General features: G+C 37.2%; 2 protein-coding genes across 3 annotated transcripts; both read left to right on the top strand.

The window, feature by feature from the left end:
* The first annotated feature begins 8463 nt into the window (after positions 1 to 8463).
* Positions 8464 to 17528, top strand: LOC131802917 (uncharacterized). Of its 2 annotated transcripts, none has more exons than XM_059123693.1 (2): positions 8464 to 8588; positions 16150 to 17528. In XM_059123693.1, the coding sequence occupies exon 2, from the start codon at positions 16171 to 16173 to the stop codon at positions 17035 to 17037; it is 867 nt and encodes a 288-aa protein (XP_058979676.1). In that variant the 5' UTR covers positions 8464 to 8588; positions 16150 to 16170; the 3' UTR covers positions 17038 to 17528. The 2 variants fall into 2 exon arrangements, with proteins under 2 accessions (XP_058979676.1, XP_058979675.1); XM_059123692.1 differs by lacking the exon at positions 8464 to 8588 and adding an exon at positions 8618 to 8898.
* On the top strand, positions 12574 to 17528 carry LOC131802916 (uncharacterized). The gene is made up of 2 exons (XM_059123691.1): positions 12574 to 14524; positions 14593 to 17528. Exons 1-2 carry the CDS (start codon positions 12587 to 12589, stop codon positions 14650 to 14652), a joined length of 1998 nt encoding a protein of 665 aa, XP_058979674.1. The 5' UTR covers positions 12574 to 12586; the 3' UTR covers positions 14653 to 17528.
* Positions 17529 to 21103: the final 3575 nt, after the last annotated feature.

Raw genomic sequence — 21103 nt, 5'->3', positions numbered from 1 at the left:
TTTTTATTGCGTTCCGCTTTGGGTGCCAATTTTGTCACACTACGCGAAACTTTTGCTTGGAATATCCCATTAAAGTCCTTTTCTTCTCGATTTTTTTAAATTTTATTTTATTAACAAAAATCTCCTCGAAAGAATCCTTTGCGCCATTTGCGAATGTAGCTCCACTTCTTTCCATATTTTTAAAATGCCTCCCCAAATCTGTTTGGGCGCCTTTTTTTGATACACTACACGAAACTTTCACTGGTTTTTAAAAAAAAATCTCCTCGAAAGTAATCAAACTAGTCTAAAATACGATAACACGTTGGGCGCCATTTTCAAATGTAGCTATAGTTATTGCCATATTTTTAAAATTCCTCCTCAAATCTGTTGGGAAAATAATATTTTTTTAAAACATATTACGCAGAGGCGTCTAAGTGCATGGCAAATTAATCTGAATGCTCCCAGAGGCCATAGAAAATATAAGAACAATAACAAAATCCTCCGCTAACAAAACGAAATAAATGCATTCCACGTTGGGCGCCACTACACCAAACTTTTGCTGGTTATTAAAAATATATCCTCGAAATTAACTTGAATATCATAACACGTTGGGCGCCATTCACATATTCCCATATTTTTAAAATTCCTTCCAAATTAATAAATTATTAAGCAGCGACTTCTAAGTGCCTGAAAAAAGCCATAAAAATAATAACAAAAAAACCCTCTAACAAAAAAAAAAAAAAATTAAATACGTTCCACGTTGGGCGCCACTTTTGTCATACTACACTCAACTTTTGCTGGTTTTTAAAAAAATTCCCGCGAAAGAATCCCAACTTGTCTTGAATATCATAACACGTTGGGCGCCATTTTCAAATGCAGCTATAATTATTCCCATATTTTTAAAATTCCTCCCCAAATCTGTTGGGAAAATAATATTTTTTGATAAAATATTACGCAGAGGCATCTAAGTGCATGGAAAATCAAAGAGAATGCTCCCAGAGGCCATAGAAAAAAATAAGAACAATAACAAAATCCTTCGCTAACAAAACGAAATAAATGCATTCCAATTTGGGCGCCACTTTTGTCAAAATACACTTACATTTGCTGGTTTTTAAAAATTTTCCCGAGAAAGAATCCCATTTTGTCTTGAATATCATAACACGTTGGGAGCCATTTTCAAATCAATAAATATTCATTTCCCAAATCTGTTGGGAAATGAATATTTATTGATAAATTATTACGCAGAGACCTCTAAGTGCATGGAAAAAAGGTCATAAAAATAATAACAAGAAAAAGCCCTCTAACAAAAAAAAAAAAAAAAAATGAAATAAATAAATACGTTCCACGTTGGGCGCCACTTTTGTCAAAATACACTTAATTTTGCTGGTTTTTAAAAATTTTCCCGCGTAAGAAACCCTACTTGTCTTGAATATCATAACACGTTGGCGCCATTTTCGAATGTAGCTCTAAATCTAATTTTCTGCTTAAAATTCCTCCCCAAATCTGCTTCGAAATAAATATTTATTGATAACATATTACGCAGAGTCATTTAAGAGCAGAGGAAATTAAACAGAATTCTCCCAGAGGCCATAGTAAAAACAGAACAACAAAAAAAATTCGAAATAAAAGCATTCCACGTTGGGCGCCACTTTTGTCACCTTACACCAAACTTTTTTTGGTTCTTAAAAATTTTCCCGCGAAAGAATCCCAACTTGTCTTGATTATCCCAACACGTTGGGCGCCATTTTCAAATGTAGCTCTAAATCTTATTTTTTGTTTTAAATTCCACCCCGAATCTGCTTCGAAATGAATATTTATTTATAACATATTACGCAGAGACCTCCAAGTGCATGGAAAATTAAACATAATTCACCCAGAGGCCATAGAAAAAAATAAGAACAATAAAACCCTTCTTTCTATCACAACGAAATAAATGCGTTCCACATTGAGCGCCATTCTTGTTACAGTTCACCAAACTTTTGCTGGTTATTAAAAATATTTCCTCGAAAGTAAACAAACTAGTCTTGAATATTATAACACGTTGGGCGCCATTTTCAATTGTAGCTATAATTCCTCTCAAATTGTTTGAGAAATGAATATTTATTGATAAATTATAACGCAGATGCCTCTAAGTGCATGGAAAAATATTCCATAAAAATAATAACAAAAAAACCCTCTAACAAAACAAAGAAATAAATACGTTCCACGTTGGGCGCCACTTTTGTCATACTACACTCAACTTTAGCTGGTTTTTAAAAATTTTCCCGCGTAAGAATCCCTACTTGTCTTGAATATCATAACACGTTGGGCGCCATTTTCGAATGTAGCTCTAAATCTTATTTTCTGTTTAAAATTCCTCCCCGAATCTGTTGGGAAATGAATATTTATTGATAACATATTACGCAGAGACCTCCAAGTGAATGGAAAATTAAACAGAATTTTCCCAAATGTCGTAAAAATGAAAAACAACAACAATTGGAAATAAAAGCATTTCACGTTGGGCGCCACTTTTGTTACACTACCCTTAAGTTTTGCTGTTTTTTTTTTAAATTTTCCCGCGAAAGAATCCCACCTAGTCTTGAAAATCATAACACGTTGGGCGCCATTTTCAAATGTAGCTCTAAATCTAATTTTCTGTTTCCTACCCAAATCTTTTGGGAAACGAATAATTGTTGATAGCATATTACGCAAAGACCTCCAAGTGCATGGAAAATTAAACAGAATTCTCTCAATGTCGTAAAAAACAACAACAAAAATTCGAAATAAAAACATTCCACGTTGGGCGCCACTTTTGTCACACTACACTCAACTTTTGCTGGTTATTGAAAATGTTTCCACGAAAGAATCCCAACTTGTCTTGAATATCCCAACACGTTGGGCGCCATTTTCAAATGTAGCTCTAAATCTAATTTTCTGTTTTAAATTCCTCCCCAAATCTGCTTCGAAATGAATATTTATTGATAACATATTACGCAGAGACATTTAAGTGCAGAGAAAATTAAACAGAATGCTCCCAGGGGCCATAGAATGGAACCCCCCTCTAACAAAACGAAATAAATGCTTGCAACAATTGTAAGAAGCAATTTTAATTTCCTAGGCCATTGAACAGCAAAAAAAAAAAATATCTGAAACTCCGTTTTTTTGAAGAAAATTTAGTGCAATTGCTTTGGACGTAATACAATGCTACTACCAACACCGGCCAAACATTACTACAACTGGAAATGGATCTTGTTGTAGCCGGGCTATTAATGTTGTTGATGTATTTAATGTTTTGTTGCATGCTGGGCAGATTCTGTTCTCTGTTTTTTTTTTGTGCCTCCTTCTTGGCTAGCTGGCTGGCTGGGCTGGCCTCTGTCTGGCCGTGCCAGCATCTTAAGTAGATGCTGCCTGGCTGGGGAGCCTGGAATGATGTGGTGGATAGTGGCCCCCTTAAGAAGATCAAGCTTTTCAATGTTGTTACAGTTCGGCTCGGTTGATGAAGCCTGGAGGGCGCGTGCTGAATTTAATCAGTTTCAGTTTATGTTGCATGTTGCGTACAATGACACTCTCAATGTGGTTGTTGTTGTTGTTGCGGCTGTTGCATATTTGACTGGTTTTGTTTTCCTAGATTGCTAGATGGCCCCGGTCGGCTGCCTGGTCTGCCATGCTTATGATGGCAAATAATATTAAAATCTTCCTTCAAAAAAAAAAAAAAAAAAAAAAAAAGATACCTGGGAAGACATTGCATTTGAGGTGCTTAGAAATTAGAACATTAAGTCTATTGGCCTCATGACTCGATGGCATGCATGCCTTCCACCAGCCAACATCCAGCCATCATTTTATTGTTGTCGGAGGAGAGAGAGAGAGCTCTTGGTTACGTTTACTCGTTAAGCAGTTTAAGTTTCATTTCATAGCTTAAGGTTAAAAGACAAAATATTATATTTAACGGTTTGGGAGAATGAAATAAAAACGAGGCAGGATATAAGGTTAGATAGAGAGAGGGAGAGAGCTATGAGCGGCCATCATGGCCGATATAAGAAATACTCTTCAATTGAAAAAAAAATTTTAAAAAAACGAGGCTGGGGATAAGGATAAAAAACCAACAGAGAGAGAGGGTGGGGGAGAGAGAGAGGAAGGGAGAGAAGAGGAGAGAACTATGAGCGGCCATCATGGCCGATATAAGAAATACTCTTCAATTGAAAAAAAAAGTAAAAATTCTGTTTAAACGGCAATTTAACAATTCACGTTGGGCGCCACAACCCACATGAAGCCCAACATCTTTTGAATTCGAAAAAAAAATATTACCCAGCTGAGTATAGAGCGGAATGAGATAAGGTAGATACAAGTAAAAAAAAATTAAATTCGACCGGGCCAAACTTTTAATACCCTCCACCTTAGGGTAAGGGAAAAACAGGGAAAAAATGTGGCAAAAACCATTAAAATACCGAATATCGTTATATGGGGGCTATACCAAAACGTGGACCCTTGTATGCAATGTTTCGCCACCGGAGCTGGAACCCATTATGACCGACAAATACCAATTTTCAGACAAATCCGTGAAAAAAATGTGGCATAAATCATGAAAATACCGAATATCGGGAGGTACTGATATATGGGGGCTATCCCTATTCGTGGACCTATACTTGCAATGTTTTGCCACACGCACATGGAACCGTTGTGACCTACAAATACCAATTTTCAGACAAATCCGTGAAAAAAATGTGGCAAAAAAAAATTAAAATACCGAATATCGGGAGGTACCGTTATATGGGGGCTATACCAAAATGTGGACCTATACATGCAATGTTTTACCACACGAACTAGGACCCATTATGACCTACAAATACTAATTTTTAGGCAAATCCGTGAAAAAATGTGGCCAAAAAAATTTAAATACCGAATATCGGGAGGTACCTTTATGTGGGGGCTATACCAAATCATGGACCCATACATGCAATGTTTCGCCACCGTAGCTGGAACCCATTATGACCGACAAATACCAATTTTCAGACAAATCCGTGAAAAAATTTGGCAAAAATCATCAAAATACCGAATATCGGGAGGTACCGTTAAAGGGGGGTTATACCAAAACGTGGACCTATAATTACAATGTTTTGCCACACGCACAGGGACCCGTAATGACCGACAGATACCAATTTTCAGATAAATCCGTGAATAAATGTGGCATAAATCATGAAAATACCGAATATAGGGAGGTACCATTATAGGGGGGCTATACCAAATCATGGACCCATATATGTATTGTTTCGCAACACGCACAGGGACCCGTTATGACCGACAAATACCAATTTTCAGACAAATCCGTGAAAAATGTGGCAAAAACCATCAAAATACCGAATATCGGGCGGTACCTTTATATGGGGGCTATACCAAAACGTGGACCTATACATGCAATGTTTTGCCACATGCACAGGGACCCGTTATAACCGACAAATACCAATTTTCAGATAAATCCGTGAAAAAATGTGGCATAAATCATCAAAATACCGAATATCGGGAGGTACCGTTATATGGGGACTATGCCAGAATGTGGACCGATATATCTCATTTTCAATACCAACTATCCTAGACACAATACAAATTACTCTGCTAAATTTTGGCGCTCTACGTCAAATAATGTGGGCTGTATCGTGATTTCAACAGACAGACGAACAGACAGACGGACGGACAGACAGACGGAGATCGCTAAATCGACTTAGAATTTTATGCTGATTATGAATATATATATACTTTATGGGATCTACGACGAATATTTGGGGTGTTACAAACGGAATGAACGGAAGTTAATATACCCTCCTTTCCAAGGTGGAGGGTATAAAAAAAGAACCAAGAGCGGGAGAGGAAGAGAGAAGGAGAGAGCTATGAGCGGTCAACATTGCCGAAAAAGGATATACCCTCTCTGCGAGAGAGGGAGCGAGAAGGAGAGAGCTATTAGCGATCAACATTGCCGAAAAAGGATATACCCTTCAGCTGAAGAAGGATATCAACAATTCTCTTTATGTGGCACTTTAACATTTATTGTTGGGCGCCACAACCCACATGAAGTCCAACATCTTTTGAATTTGAAATAAAATATTACCCAGCTGAGTATAGACCCGGAATATAGACCGACTCCCATGTTTTTTGGATGGACAAAATCATATTTTGATGTTCAACGCATTATGGCGCCCAACGTAGAATTGAAAAAAAAGAACCAATAGTGAGAGAGGGAGAGAGAAGGAGAGAGAGCTATGAGCGATCAACATTGCCGAAAAAAGATATACCCTTCAGTTGAAGAAAAAATTGCTCTTTATGTTGCACTTTAACATTCCACGTTGGGCGCCACAACCCACATGAAGCCCAACAACTTTTGAATTTGAAATTAAATATTTTGCAGCAGAGTATAGACCCGGAATATAGACCGATTCCCACGTTTTTTTGATGGACAAAATCATATTTTGATGTTCAATGCATTATGGCGCCCAACATAGAATTGAAATCTATCGAATCGGTTTTCTCATTAAATTGCTTACAATTCCTTGAAATATACTTAGCCAAAACTGCACTCTAAGTAAGCAAAATGATCGAGTTCCATGTTGGGCGCCACTTATGCCAGCCCATACGATGCCAAACCTATGTTACATTCCCCATAAAATTTTCTAACACCAGCTAGAAGTAGGTCCATTTTCATGGCTGTTTATGGAGGAATTAATATTTCCTGAAAAATGAAATATTGCGCCCAATGTGGGGCCGAGGAACCACCGATCCCGTAAGGTGTCCCTTTAAATTCTAGACATCTTTACAATTCATTGGATCGTTTACCTCATTAAGTTACTTCAAATATTGCTCAGCCAAAAATGTAGTCTGAAGTGAATGATCGAGTTTCACGTTGGTACAGGACCACAAAATACCCTACCAATTACCTAATCTAATTTGAATTCACCATAATTTTCTAACGCTGAAACCAGTCGAAAGTAGGCCACTTTTCTTTGCTTGTTATGGAAAGTCCATTTTCATGTTTTTTATGGAGGAATTAATATTTCGCTTATATATGTAATATGGCGCCCAATGTGGGGCCGAAGAACTAACGATCCCGTAAGGTGTATCTTTAAGTTCTAGACATCTTCAAAATTTATTGGATCGATTACCTCATTAAGTTGCTTCAATTATTCTCGGCAAAAAAAATTAAAGGATCGAGCTTCACGTTGGGCCCCATTTTTACAGGACCATGCAATACCCTTCCAATTCTCTAACCCAATTTAAATTTACCAACATTTTCTCACGTTGAAACCAGTCGAAAGTAGGTCCAGTTTCTTAGCTTGTCATAGAAAGCCCATTTTTATGGATTTTAATGGAGGAATTAATATTTCGCTTATATATGTAATATGGCGCCCAATGTGGAGCCGAAGAACTACCGATCCCGTATGGTTTCCCTTTAAGTTCTAGACATCTTCACAATTTACTAGATCGATTACCTCATTAAGTTACTTCAAATATTCTCAGCCAAAAATGTGCTCTAAATGATAGAGTTTCACGTTGGGCGCCATTTTCACGGGACCCTGCAATATACCCTTCCAATTCCTTAACCCAATTTGAATTTACCAACATTTTCTCACGCTGAAACCAGTCGAAGGTAGGCCGATTTTCTTTGCTTGGAAAGCCCATTTTCATGGTTTTTTTGGGGAAGTTAATATTTCGCTGAAAAATGTAATATGGCGCCCAATGTGGGGCCGAAGAACTATCGATCCCGTATGGTTCCCTTTATGTTCTAGACATCTTAACAATTCATCGGATCGATTACCTCATCAAGTTACTTCAAATATTGCTCAGCCAAAAATGTACTCCAAGTAAATAATCGAGTTTTACGTTGGGCGCCATTTTCACGGGACCATTCAATACCCTTCCAATTCCCTAACCTCATTTGAATTTGAATTCACCATAATTTTCTGACGCTGAAACTAGTCGCAAGTAGGTCCAGTTTCTTGGCTTTTTATGGAAAATCCGTCACTAAGTAAAGTCAAGATATGGCCGAATAAATGTTGCCACAAATAGGGGTGCTTTCGTGTTCTCTTTTTAGGTTGGTGTTTACGTCAAAACGTAAACCATTTTCACTTTCTTAAATTGTATCTTAAATATGAATAGCACCATTGTTAGTGTACTATCCATTCGAACTGTTATCGAAGTTAAGATAAATATGCTATGTTTTTCCTTTTCCCATTTCCATACTTTCTTTTATCGGCCTTCTCTAATGGCCATATTGGGAGTCTAATTTCCGCATTATCTTGGATTCTATTCTAATTCGACTCTTGAACCTTACAGTCCAAATCCAGTTCAATCCTAATAAAAAGAATTCTAAAAGAACTAAGTATAAAAGCTTTTTTCATTACTCTGGATTTGGGTTCCAACCGTTTTCTACGTTTCTGCCAGTTACAACGATCTAGATAAAAACTGGTCTTGGATATTGTTTGGGCTCCAGAGAGCAAGTTTGTCCACCATCACACTCACGGTAGCTGCTTCCAAAGCTTTACCAGGCAATTCAGCCGTTTGCCTGAACATTTTGGTCCACGTCGAACCGGATCGACAAGCTGCTCTCCGGAGATTTCAGCTGCAGAAGCTTTTGATACCTAGAGGTATGTTTCTTGTTAGTTTATTTCGTATCATCAGTACAAAAAAAGAAGTCGAAGATCGCATTTAATCTCGCACAAATTACAAAGTTCGGTTTTTTCACATCATCAAAATATACATAATTAAAACAAATACTACAATTTGAATATAAAACTATATTTGGAGACCTGGCTATCTTCCCAACTATCTTAGCTCAGAAGGTAATATCAATAAGGAGGAATACAATTGGCAATTGTGGAATTACCAAGAGGAATTATAAGAGGATTTCGGATTCCAGCATATGCTACCTGTCTTAAGCCAAGCAGAGGATTGTGCGTGAGTTAAAAAAATAATAATTTCTTAAAAAGATCCTTTTAAAAAATTTTCTAACTCAATGAATCTGTAAAAAGGAAATCTCACGTGAAAGTTCAAGGAAAAAATAGTGTGAAAAAAGATTCAAAATAAGTGAGGAAATTTGTTTGAACACAGAAAATTTTGCACTTTAATGTAACATATATAAGGCTGTTGAAATAAAAAAACGTGTTCTGTAGAACTATGTTAATAACAGAGGCATAACATTTATCTACAACAGCAGCACTGTTAGCTATTTGTTATCAGAACGTCTTTCTGTTGTATCAAATGCAGTTTATGTTTACATGGTAAATCTATTGGAAGATGTGTCTCAGTTCTCGGAGAACACGACTTTATTTATCATTCAGACACTCATAATACACATGTGAAGTGAGCAACCTCTATGCACGATCTCTTCCATACTGTTGTTCACTCGTCTTGCATTGTCCATTCCATTCTCTTTCCCAGCGCGCATGTCCACTGAGTACATGCTCTTATGTATGGATGTTGAGATCCAAGCTTGCCTTGTTCTCTTAAGTTATTTTTCAGCTTACCTTCGCCTTCTGTGGTCCGAGTGAGCATATGCTACTCTTGTGCATGTATGTGGTGATCAGAGCTTGCACACGTCTCTTAACTCAGTTTCAGCATCACTCTCTTCTTTTCTATTGTTCGAATGCGCATGTCCACTGAGAATGCGCTTCTCTCGTGCATGCTGAAACTAAAGCTCAACTCATCGTTCTCTTCCTCAGCCACATACATCCAATTGCTACCAATGTTTACATTCTCTGCTTTGAGTGCGCATGTCCAATGAGAATGCGCTAGTCAATTGTGGGTGAGATTACAACTCAATCGTGTTGTTGTATCATTGCCGTGTAACTACTACTGCAGAGTTTGAGTTCTCCACTCAATCAGTTGTTACATTTGTGTTCTTTTCTCTATTTATTTTTTACGTGTCATTCTCGCTGTTTGAGAGTCCGACACATACCAACGGAGGATTGATTGCTCAGAGCGGAGCATATCATTCCAAATTATTCCATTTATTCCAATTCTTCCAAATTCTTTCCACTTACATTGAGTTCAATGAACTCTTGAACGATCAGCTGCTTTTCTACTTTGGCAAAGTCGTGTTTTTGCTTGTGATGTATCTGAAGCACATTTCGAAGCAATTAGATAAAAATATTTATATCTGGATACCATCGCACAGTGGTACCAAATATCACTTTTCCACAATAATTAAAAAATTATACACTTGTCGTTATTTCCACTTTATATTGAAAATTAAATAAATTAATTGTAATAATTCAGAATTATTTAATTGAAGTTAAAAAAAATAATAATAATTAATCGATATTTGAGAAAAAGTTAATAATTAGTAAAAAATCAAGTACATTATTTAATTGAAATTTTAAACTCAAGAGACTAGTTAATTATTGGGAAAAAATTAATTGAAATGAAATATACTATTCTACTGATACTAAAATAAAGAAAAACTTCTACTTGAATTAAAAATAGTAATAATTAAAACTTTAACTCAAATTAAAGGAAATAATTAAGTAATTAAAAAAAATAAATACAATAAAATTACAAAAATATTCCACCAGTGGAATTTGAAATTAATAATAATACATAAAACAATCTCCTGTTCGTTTCAAGTTGGTTTTTCCTAAAACAGCATTCAATTGGTATCCGTACTTTATACCAGGACATTTTATGCTATTTTTGCATCATTTTCAAATTTGCGCATCATTTTCAAATTTGGAACATACGGTGAACTCAGCTTGTTGTTTCTTTCACCAGTCCTAGTTGCCTACTCCGATATAACCACTTATCTGAATAATCTTTATTCATTCATTTTCTTGCCTTTGATCCACCAAACTTCTTGCTTGTAGTCATGTCACTCGACAAATTCATTCGCCTAGCTGACAGCTTGGTAGAATTTGAAGCGGCACTTATTGCCAATGAGTTTCCTCTAACAACTCGTTGTTTGCTGGAAACCCACACTGAAGAGGTGAAATCCACATGGTCACATCTTAAACAAGCTTATGAGCAATGTCTGGCGGATTTGGAAAATGAAGAAGAAGATGAAGAGGTGTCTGATGATCGAGAAACCAATGAGGTAGCGACAGTAAAGGATAAATATAAAAAATCCTACTCCACTTACTGTCGTTGTATCTCAAAGCTCAATGAAGCTCTGGAACCTCTCTCTCCTTCCTCTTCTAGTCCAAGTTTACGGTCCAGTAACTCTTTTAACTTGCCTCCAATTGAGTTATCCACATTCCATGGGGACTACAAATCCTGGCCAAGCTTTCGTGACATGTTTACGGCCATTTGCATACGCAATTCCAAATTAAGCCCAGTAGAAAAATTGTTCTACCTAAGTCAGAAGACCAAAGGTGAAGCACACGACATTGTTAGGAAAAGTCCTTTGACGAATTCCGGATTCACCTTAGCGTGGAACAATCTATGTTCCAGGTTTGAGAACAAACGAGTGCTGGTTAATGGCCAACTAAAGAATTTATTTTCACTTGTCAATATTCATACAGAAACTGCAATATCCATCAAGAAGCTTCAAAGAGATATCAATTCTTGTATATCCACTCTAAAGCTTTATGATGTTGACGTTGAAAGCTGGAATCCGATTTTCGTGTTCATTTGTTCCAACTGTCTTCCAGATTCTACTTTAACTTTATGGGAACAAACACTCTCGGATAAAACCAGCATTCCAAAATGGTCTGAATTGGATATATTTCTTACCAACCGGTATAGAACATTGGAGGCTGTCTCTGAAACGAGAAGTTCTTCTGATTCCAAGTCCAAAGGGGATAAGTCCAGACCTTTAAATACAAAGAATCAGAAGGACAGGCTTCAGACATACCAAACCAACGTCAACAAAACTAAATGTCGATTGTGTTCCAATGAATTCCACATAATAAGGAAATGTCCTCGGTTCCTAGCATTTAATTACGCACAGAGATTGGCGGAAATAAAGGCCAGCAATCTCTGTCTAAATTGTTTTTCCAGCTCCCATGCTGTCAAAAATTGTAAAAGCAAAAATTCTTGCTTCAAATGTCAAAAACGACATAATACTCTCCTCCATAAGGATGCTGAGCAACAAAATATACCCATTAGTACTTCTCCTTCAGCTTCCAATACACCACTTCAAACGCCTAGGACATTTGCATTCCAAGCTTCTCCAAATTCCTCCATACAGTCCACTAACTCTTCAACCGATGTTATTCAAAATTGTTTCGCGGTTAATTCAAACGGCGTTTTGCTTGGTACCGCTGTAGTAAAAGTTATTCATGCAGGTGTTGGTTATATAGCGAGGGCCCTCATAGATTCAGGTTCAGAAGGTACCTTTATATCTCAAAACCTTGCCAATGCCCTCAGGTTACCTTCCAAACCTACATCCGCTATCATATCAGGCCTTAATAACACGGTTTCAGCTGCTGTTCAAAAAGAATGTCGCTTTATCCTGGGCTCCTATGCGGATAAAGCTTTCGAGATCGATGTTTCAGCCTTAATTGTGCCTCATCTTTCTAATAACCTTCCAACCTGCACAATAGGGTCTGATATTCTCTATTCGCTACCAAAGTTAGACTTAGCTGACCCGTATTTTTACCGAAGCTCCAAGATTGATATCCTAATTGGCGCAGATTTACTTCCTTCTGTCATGTTATCTGGGTGCCAGCGAGCGATTTGCGGATCCTTATTCGCCCAGGAGACCGTATTCGGATGGATCCTCACTGGCCCCATTCCAACCAAAGCTCCAAAGTCCTTCTCTACATGTGTATCGTACTTCTGCGAAATTGCTTTAGAAAAAAGTCTTCTGAAATTTTGGGAGGTGGAGAATATTCCACAACAGCGTGTAATGTCCAAAGCAGATAGACAATGTGAAGAAATTTATCAGAGAACGACAACTAGAGATGGGAATGGAAGGTATACTGTTTCGCTTCCGTTTAAAGACGAATATTCCGATTCACTAACCTTAGGTCAGTCGAGAAAAGGTGCGATGGCCCAATATATTCGGAATGAAAGTCGTCTGCTAAAAAATCCAGAATTGAAAAGAGAATATGATCTTAATATTGAAGAGTACGTCAAACTAGGACATATGATTCCTGTTCTACCTCCTACAATCTCAGAATTTCCCGATCATTACTATTTGCCGCATCATGCTGTTGTGAAGCCAGATAGTTCTACCACTAAAGTCCGTGTGGTTTTCAATGCTTCTTACGCAACATCGAATGGTACAAGTCTAAATGACGTTTTGTACACTGGTCCAGCCTTACAGAACGACTTGACTATTCTCATCCTTAAGTGGCGTTTTTATCGCTATGTTTTCAGTGGTGATATAGAGAAAATGTATCGCCAAATCCTTGTGTCTCCTTCTCACACCCACTTTCAGAGAATCCTGTTCCGCCAGAATCCAACTGAACCAATAAAGGATTACGAGTTGAAAACTGTAACCTTTGGTGTTAACTGTGCACCGTATCTTGCGATACGTACGATGATTCAACTAGCCAATGACGTCCATGATTCATATCCATTAGCTAGTCATGTTTTGAAGAATTGCATGTATGTGGATGATGCCCTTGCAGGGGCACATGACATACACACAGCAATTTCAACCGTACGTGAATTAATCCTATCTCTGAAGTCCGCAGGATTCAACATGCGAAAATGGACCTCCAATTCAACAACAATTCTCTCGGACTTGTCACCCGATGATCTTCTTAATGATGGCTTTTTAGACTTTAACGCACATTGTGCAGCTAAAATGTTAGGCATTCGTTGGAATGCGTATTCTGATCAGTTTTATTTCTCCTCCATTGCATTTTCTCCCCATACTTATACCAAACGAGAGGTTCTTTCCCAAATATCAAAACTATTTGATCCTGCTGGCTGGATTTCGCCGGTCATTGTATTAGCCAAGATAATTATGCAAAAAATATGGCTAGATAAAGTGGGTTGGGATGAAGAGATATCACCAGAATCAATTGACTTATGGAAAGCATTTCAGTCTTCATTTTCTTCCATCAATGAGATTCGTGTTCCACGTTGGTTTAACTTTGTCCCAGACCATGAAATTGAATTCCACGGGTTTTCGGATGCATCAGAAAGGGCTTATGCCGCAGTACTATACATTCGAATTGTTTCTCCAACTACTGTGTACACCCACTTAGTGGCTTCCAAAACGAAAGTAGCACCGATTAAGTCCCTATCTATTCCTAGACTGGAATTATGTGCAGCTACTCTCCTTGCTGAGCTAATTGACAATTTAGTGCCTCAATTCGACGTTCACCGTCACTCATTACATTGCTGGACGGACTCCACCATTGTGATTTCATGGTTAGCAAAACAACCATGTCATTGGAATACTTTTGTAGCAAATCGAATTTCTAAAATCATCCAAACTGTCGATCCACCAAAATGGCACCACGTCAGTTCAGAGGACAACCCCGCCGATCTCGCGAGTAGAGGTGTCTATCCACAGGATCTAATCCAAAATGATCTTTGGTGGAGAGGTCCTGCATGGTTATCTGAATTTGACACTCCTTGGGAAAATTACTCTAATCAAGATGTCCAACCAACTGAATTAGAGAAGAAGTCGGTAAAGACACATTTTGCATATTTCGAAAACTTCCACGATTACTTAACGAATTTTTCTTCCTACCCAAGAGCTCTAAGGATTATGGCGTATGTATATCGTTTTATAAATGGTACTCATCCACGATATAAGACCAATAATAGACGTTATGGTAACGTCATAGAAGCTCAAGAAATCATCCATGTTCGCTCAAAGCTGATATCCATATACCAAAGGCTATTTTACCCAAATGAGTACATGGCGCTGAGTATCCAAAGACCGATTCCTTCTTCTAGTAAACTATTGAGTTTGAATCCCTTCTTAGATTCCGAAGGTCTAATGCGAATTTGCGGTCGACTTGAAGTATGTCCAGAGTTATCCTACAACGAGAGACATCCTATAATTGTTCCATACAACTGTCAATATTCCAAACTATTAGTCCAATATATCCATTTGATAAGTCTACACGGGGGCAATCAACTTGTCCTCCGATTGGTCCGTACACAATACTGGATACCAAAGGTTCAAAATCTTATAAAATCCATTATACGAAATTGCAAGATCTGTGTCATATATAAGAAAAGATGCCAAAAGCAGTTGATGGCTGCATTGCCTCCAGAAAGATGTGAAATATCCCGACCATTCACACATACCGGTTTGGACTTTGCAGGACCTTTTGATATCAAGAGCTATACTGGAAGATATTGTCGGATTACCAAAGGATATGTGTGTGTGTTTGTCTGTTTTTCCACAAAGGCAATTCACCTTGAAGCAACATCCGACTTATCCACATCCAATTTTCTGGCAGCTTTTAACCGTTTTGTTTCCCGTCGTGGGTGTCCACTCCATTTGCACTCTGATAACGGAACTACGTTTGTCGGAGCTTCCAAGAGGATCGCAAAGGATTTTATCGATACCTCGAATCAAGCTCTAATGTCCAATTACGCCCACCAAAATTTGACATGGCATTTCATACCTCCCGGAGCTCCTCATATGGGTGGACTCTGGGAAGCCGGCGTAAAAAGTTTCAAACAACATTTCCGCAAAATTGCTGGCAATACAAAATACACATACGAAGAATTTCAAACCTTGCTGACTAAAATTGAGGCGTGTCTAAACTCTAGACCAATATCCCCATCTTCTCAAAGCCCATCAGATTTCACCGCATTGACTCCTGGACACTTTTTAATCGGTTCTCCTATACTATCTCTCTTAGAACCAGAAATTTCCCAGTCATCCATTTCTATTCAAAATCGCTGGCAACGAATCCGATCAATGTATCAACATTTTTGTAGCAGGTGGAAGACTGAATATCTGAAGGAACTTCATAAAAGGACTAAATGGAAAAGTCCAGAACGCGATGTCGAAGAAAATATGCTGGTGGTTATTCAGGAAGAAAATCTCCCTCCGACCTGTTGGCGTTTGGGCAGAGTGGTTCGTGTCTATCATGGCAATGATCAGAAAGTGCGCGTTGCTGACATTCTCACTCAGAAGGGAAGAATCACCCGGCCAATTACAAAATTGGTCATCTTACCAGATAACCAGTCTTAGACTTTATCCTCATACAAAGCCTAAGACAAATCATTTTTTCCATTTTCTATTTCACTTCCATTCCATTTTTCTTTTTGTAATTCGTTCCTTTATTTCAGTTCTCTATTTACAATATTACTATGAAGGGTCCTTCGTCTTCTCGTTATTCGGAATTTGCCTGCAGGTTGTGCCGCAAAAAACATCCTCTGAAATCGTGCTGGAAATTTCGTGCCATGAACTCCGCCGAAAGGTTAAATGCGGTCAAGAAATATGGGTACTGTATGAACTGCCTGGCGCATACCCATTCACAGGGCACCTGTTTTACCACCACAGGATGTGGATATTGCCACAAAAAGCACCACTCCTTGTTACATCAACACCCAAGGTTACAAAAGGCAAAATCATCCTCGACAAAAAAGACCAATAAGACGGTTACCCCTCTTGATATCACCACCCCCAAGGACTCTTCAGCCACTACCGGCTCAATACCGAGGTCAACATCGACATCCAGTATTACCTCTTTGTCGGCACTTCTTAGGCAGAATGCCACCCCTCTTCTTCCTACTGCAGTCGTCAAAATCAACGGAGCAAATGGCACACAGTTGGCAAGGTGTTTATTGGATTCCGCGGCCCCCATGAGCTGCATTTCAAAACGCTTCGTAGATAAGCTGGGGTTGTCTACGCTCGAGTTGGAAGATGAAGTTATGTGCCCCGTCACCTTGACATCCTGCGTCGATTCCAAGACAAAAATAGAGGCTATATTGCGAATGAGGAACAGGATTGGAATTACAACTCCTAAGCAATCGCTGCCCGAGTCTTCAAAACTCAGTTTCAAAAACTTCGTCCTAGCAGATAGCAAATTCTACAAGGCAGCTTCTGTTGATATCGTCATTGGGGTTGACATATATTCCAAAATTATAGTCGACGGCATCTTTATTCGCCATGGACTTCCTACAGCTCAAAATACCCTTTTCGGATTAGTGCTATATGGAACATTTTCAAATTAATACAAATAATTGTACTCTCTTCCACCACTTTTATTCTGAATTTACGATACCTTTTTTTTTAAATACTAATATGCCAATTGAAATCACTTGAAAAGACATATTGTATTATGATATAATAAGTTATGCATTAAGTCATTTAGTCATATGAATTTAGTCCTAAATGAATTGATTATATAATTGTCATGTCCCCTTGCCATGGGGGGCGGAATGTTTACGTCAAAACGTAAACCATTTTCACTTTCTTAAATTGTATCTTAAATATGAATAGCACCATTGTTAGTGTACTATCCATTCGAACTGTTATCGAAGTTAAGATAAATATGCTATGTTTTTCCTTTTCCCATTTCCATACTTTCTTTTATCGGCCTTCTCTAATGGCCATATTGGGAGTCTAATTTCCGCATTATCTTGGATTCTATTCTAATTCGACTCTTGAACCTTACAGTCCAAATCCAGTTCAATCCTAATAAAAAGAATTCTAAAAGAACTAAGTATAAAAGCTTTTTTCATTACTCTGGATTTGGGTTCCAACCGTTTTCTACGTTTCTGCCAGTTACAACGATCTAGATAAAAACTGGTCTTGGATATTGTTTGGGCTCCAGAGAGCAAGTTTGTCCACCATCACACTCACGGTAGCTGCTTCCAAAGCTTTACCAGGCAATTCAGCCGTTTGCCTGAACAGTTGGAGATCCCATTTTTCCAACGTGGGATTGAAGGGCAAAGCATTCTGGACCATTTCCTTGCTTTCAAATTTTTCTAAAAAAATAAATACCTTCTTAAAATGTGTTTGGGTGTCCCGTTGGGCGCCACTTTTGTCAGCCCACACGAAGCCCAACATTTTCGTAAGTCGGCATTTAATGATGATCTTATGCTGCGAGTAGTACAAATTAGAGCCATTCCTACGTCTGTTTCATAGACGAATGCTATTTCAATGTTCAAAGCATAAAGTGGCGCCCAATCTGAAAAAAAACAGAACATCGGCGACAGGTGGGTTTCTATGAAGACCATTGCTTTCTTCAATTGATGTTATGCATCACGGTGTCCACATCGAATGGCTTCTATATGCTTCCTTGAAAAAAAACCAAGAAGGAGAGCGAGGCGAGAGAGAGAGAAAGCTATGAGAGGTCAACGTGACCCAAGAAAAGATATGCACTTCAGTTAAAAATCCGACCTTAAATAGAGTCATAAAATCTCTGAATACATTTTCCCACAAAAAATGGGTACTTTTCTCTTCTCTTTTCAGGTTAAAAATCCAATTTTCCCTCTCTCTCCCCCAATACGCAATGTAGGGTACCCCAATGCAAATGCATCCTCGATTTTCTAACAAGATTTCCAGCAATTACATTGACTTGGCCTTTTATTGCCGGCAATAGTTTGTGTTCTCCATTTATTTTTTGATACTTGAAAACTAGTTCTACTCTAATTTGCTGAATATTAAATTAATGCGCTGCCTCATGAAGCTGCAACAAATCATAGCGAGCGCTAGGCAGACAGACAGGCGGAGAGTTCATGTTTATGCAGGCAGGCCATCAAACCATTTGAAATATGTTGCAGGTTAGGGGCAACAAATGTTGGCTGTGCTCTTTGCCTTGCAGCTACTTGGGAAGAGGCATTTATTAGTGTTTATTACATTACGGATTACTAATTGCCGCAATGTGCAAAAATGACAAATAATACATTAATAATTTTTTCGGATAGAGTTAAGGCCACCAGGCAGACGGTCAAGTCAATATTTGGACTGGAAGTAAAGAATGAGAAATAAATTTGAGATAATTTTTTTACAACACCTTTCAAATTCTTCGTATGTGTAACTTTAGTACTTTACGTTGGGCGCCACGCCCCCACATGAAGAGGAGCATCTTTTGAATTCGAAAGAAAAAAATATATATTATCAGACTGAGTGTAGACCCGGAATATAGACCGATTCCAAGGTTTTTCTTATGCACGAAATCATATTTCAATGTTCAATGCATTATGGCGCCCAACGTGGAATTGAAGTCGGAATAATTTCCTTATTAAATTGCCCAGAATAAACGTGGATTTTTTAAATAATATTTTTCAAGGACCAATAGGCCAATAAACGTGGATTTTTTAAAGAATATTTTTCAAGGACCAATAGACCAATAAACGTGGATTTTTTAAGGAATATTTTTCAAGGACCAATAGGCCAATAAACGTGGATTTTTTAAAGAATATTTTTCAAGGACCAATAGGCCAATAAACGTGGATTTTTTAAAGAATATTTTTCAAGGACCTTCAAACAAATAAACGTGGATTTTTTAAAGAATATTTTTCAAGGACCTTCAAACAAATAAACGTGGATTTTTTAAAGAATATTTTTCAAGGACCTTCAAACAAATAAACGTGGATTTTTTAAAGAATATTTTTCAAGGACCTTCAAACAAATAAACGTGGATTTTTTAAAGAATATTTTTCAAGGACCTTCAAACAAATAAACGTGGATTTTTTAAAGAATATTTTTCAAGGATTAACAGATCAATAAACGTGGATTTTTTAAAGAATATTTTTCAAGGATTAACAGATCAATAAACGTGGATTTTTTAAAGAATATTTTTCAAGGATTAACAGATTAATAAACGTGGATTTTTTAAAGAATATTTTTCAAGGATTAACAGATCAATAAACGTGGATTTTTTAAAGAATATTTTTCAAGGATTAACAGATCAATAAACGTGGATTTTTTAAAGAAAATTTTCAAGGATTAACAGATCAATAAACGTGGATTTTTTAAAGCATATTTTTCAAGGATTAACAGATCAATAAACGTGGATTTTTTAAAGAAAATTTTCAAGGATTAACAGATCAATAAACATGGATTTTTTAAAGCATATTTTTCAAGGATTAACAGATCAATAAACGTGGATTTTTTAAAGCATATTTTTCAAGGATCTTAAGACAAATAAAAGTGAATTTTTTAAAGAATATTTTTCAAGGACCTAATGAAGCGTGAATTTTTAAAAAATATTTTTTTCAAAGACCTAATGAAGCGTGGATTTTTAAAAGATATTGTTTTCAAGGACCTAATGAAGCGTGAATTTTTAAAAAATATTTTTTTCAAGGACCTAATGAAGCGTGGATTTTTAAAAAATATTTTTTTCAAGGACCTAATGAAGCGTGGATTTTTAAAAAATATTTTTTTCAAGGACCTAATGAAGCGTGGAATTTTAAAAAATATTTTTTTCAAGGACCTAATGAAGCGTGGATTTTTAAAAAATATTTTTCAAGGACCTAATGAAGCGTGGATTTTTAAAAAATATTTTTTTCAAGGACCTAATGAAGCGTGGATTTTCAAAAAATATTTTTTCAAGGACCTAATGAAGCGTGGATTTTTAAAAAATCCTGTACCAACAGACCAACATTGCTCTTTGAAAAATATTGAAGGACTTCCTGTGTATTTTTTAAAAATATTTGTCAAATACCAAAAGACCACAAAACGTCGATGTTTTCGGAACATCTCCAAAGTTTTATTGATTTTTAGAGAAAACAGCAGATCCTAAGCCTATATTTAAAAAAATTTATATCTCTATTTTAATTTCTCTTCAATAATTAATTACCTGTTGCCACATTTTCATTAAATTAGAAACCGGGCCGTTAGTCGAAGATAAATGATCTGCTTCATTACACGGTTACAAGGCGTCACATGGTATTCGCCGTTATGGTTAAGCATCTTCAATCAATTTTCTCTTCTCGCTTTTTTTGTTGTTGTCGATTTTCATTTGTTTGTTCTGCTTATTTAAAATCATAATAATAATGTAACAACTTAATGTGTCCATGGATGGCGAGCACAAATATTGGAATTGGAAACATGTTTCCATTACGCCAAAGATGGAGTCAATATGCCACAAATTAACATATGCTTGTTATGTTGCACGGGGGAAAAAGTAGCAGCTATGTGGCAGTGATGTGGTTAACTACCTCTGGAAGGAGGGGAAGACGAAAGGGGTCTACAACAAATTCCAATGAATCCAAATGACGGTTGCACATTATTATCTTATCCTGCCACAGCGAGTGCATAGATAATAACCGTAGACGCCAATGCATTATT

Source organism: Musca domestica, unplaced genomic scaffold (genome assembly GCF_030504385.1).
Source record: "Musca domestica strain aabys unplaced genomic scaffold, Musca_domestica.polishedcontigs.V.1.1 25, whole genome shotgun sequence".
In the NCBI taxonomy this organism is placed as follows: domain Eukaryota; kingdom Metazoa; phylum Arthropoda; class Insecta; order Diptera; family Muscidae; genus Musca; species Musca domestica.
This window is presented reverse-complemented; position numbering and strand designations above follow the sequence as displayed.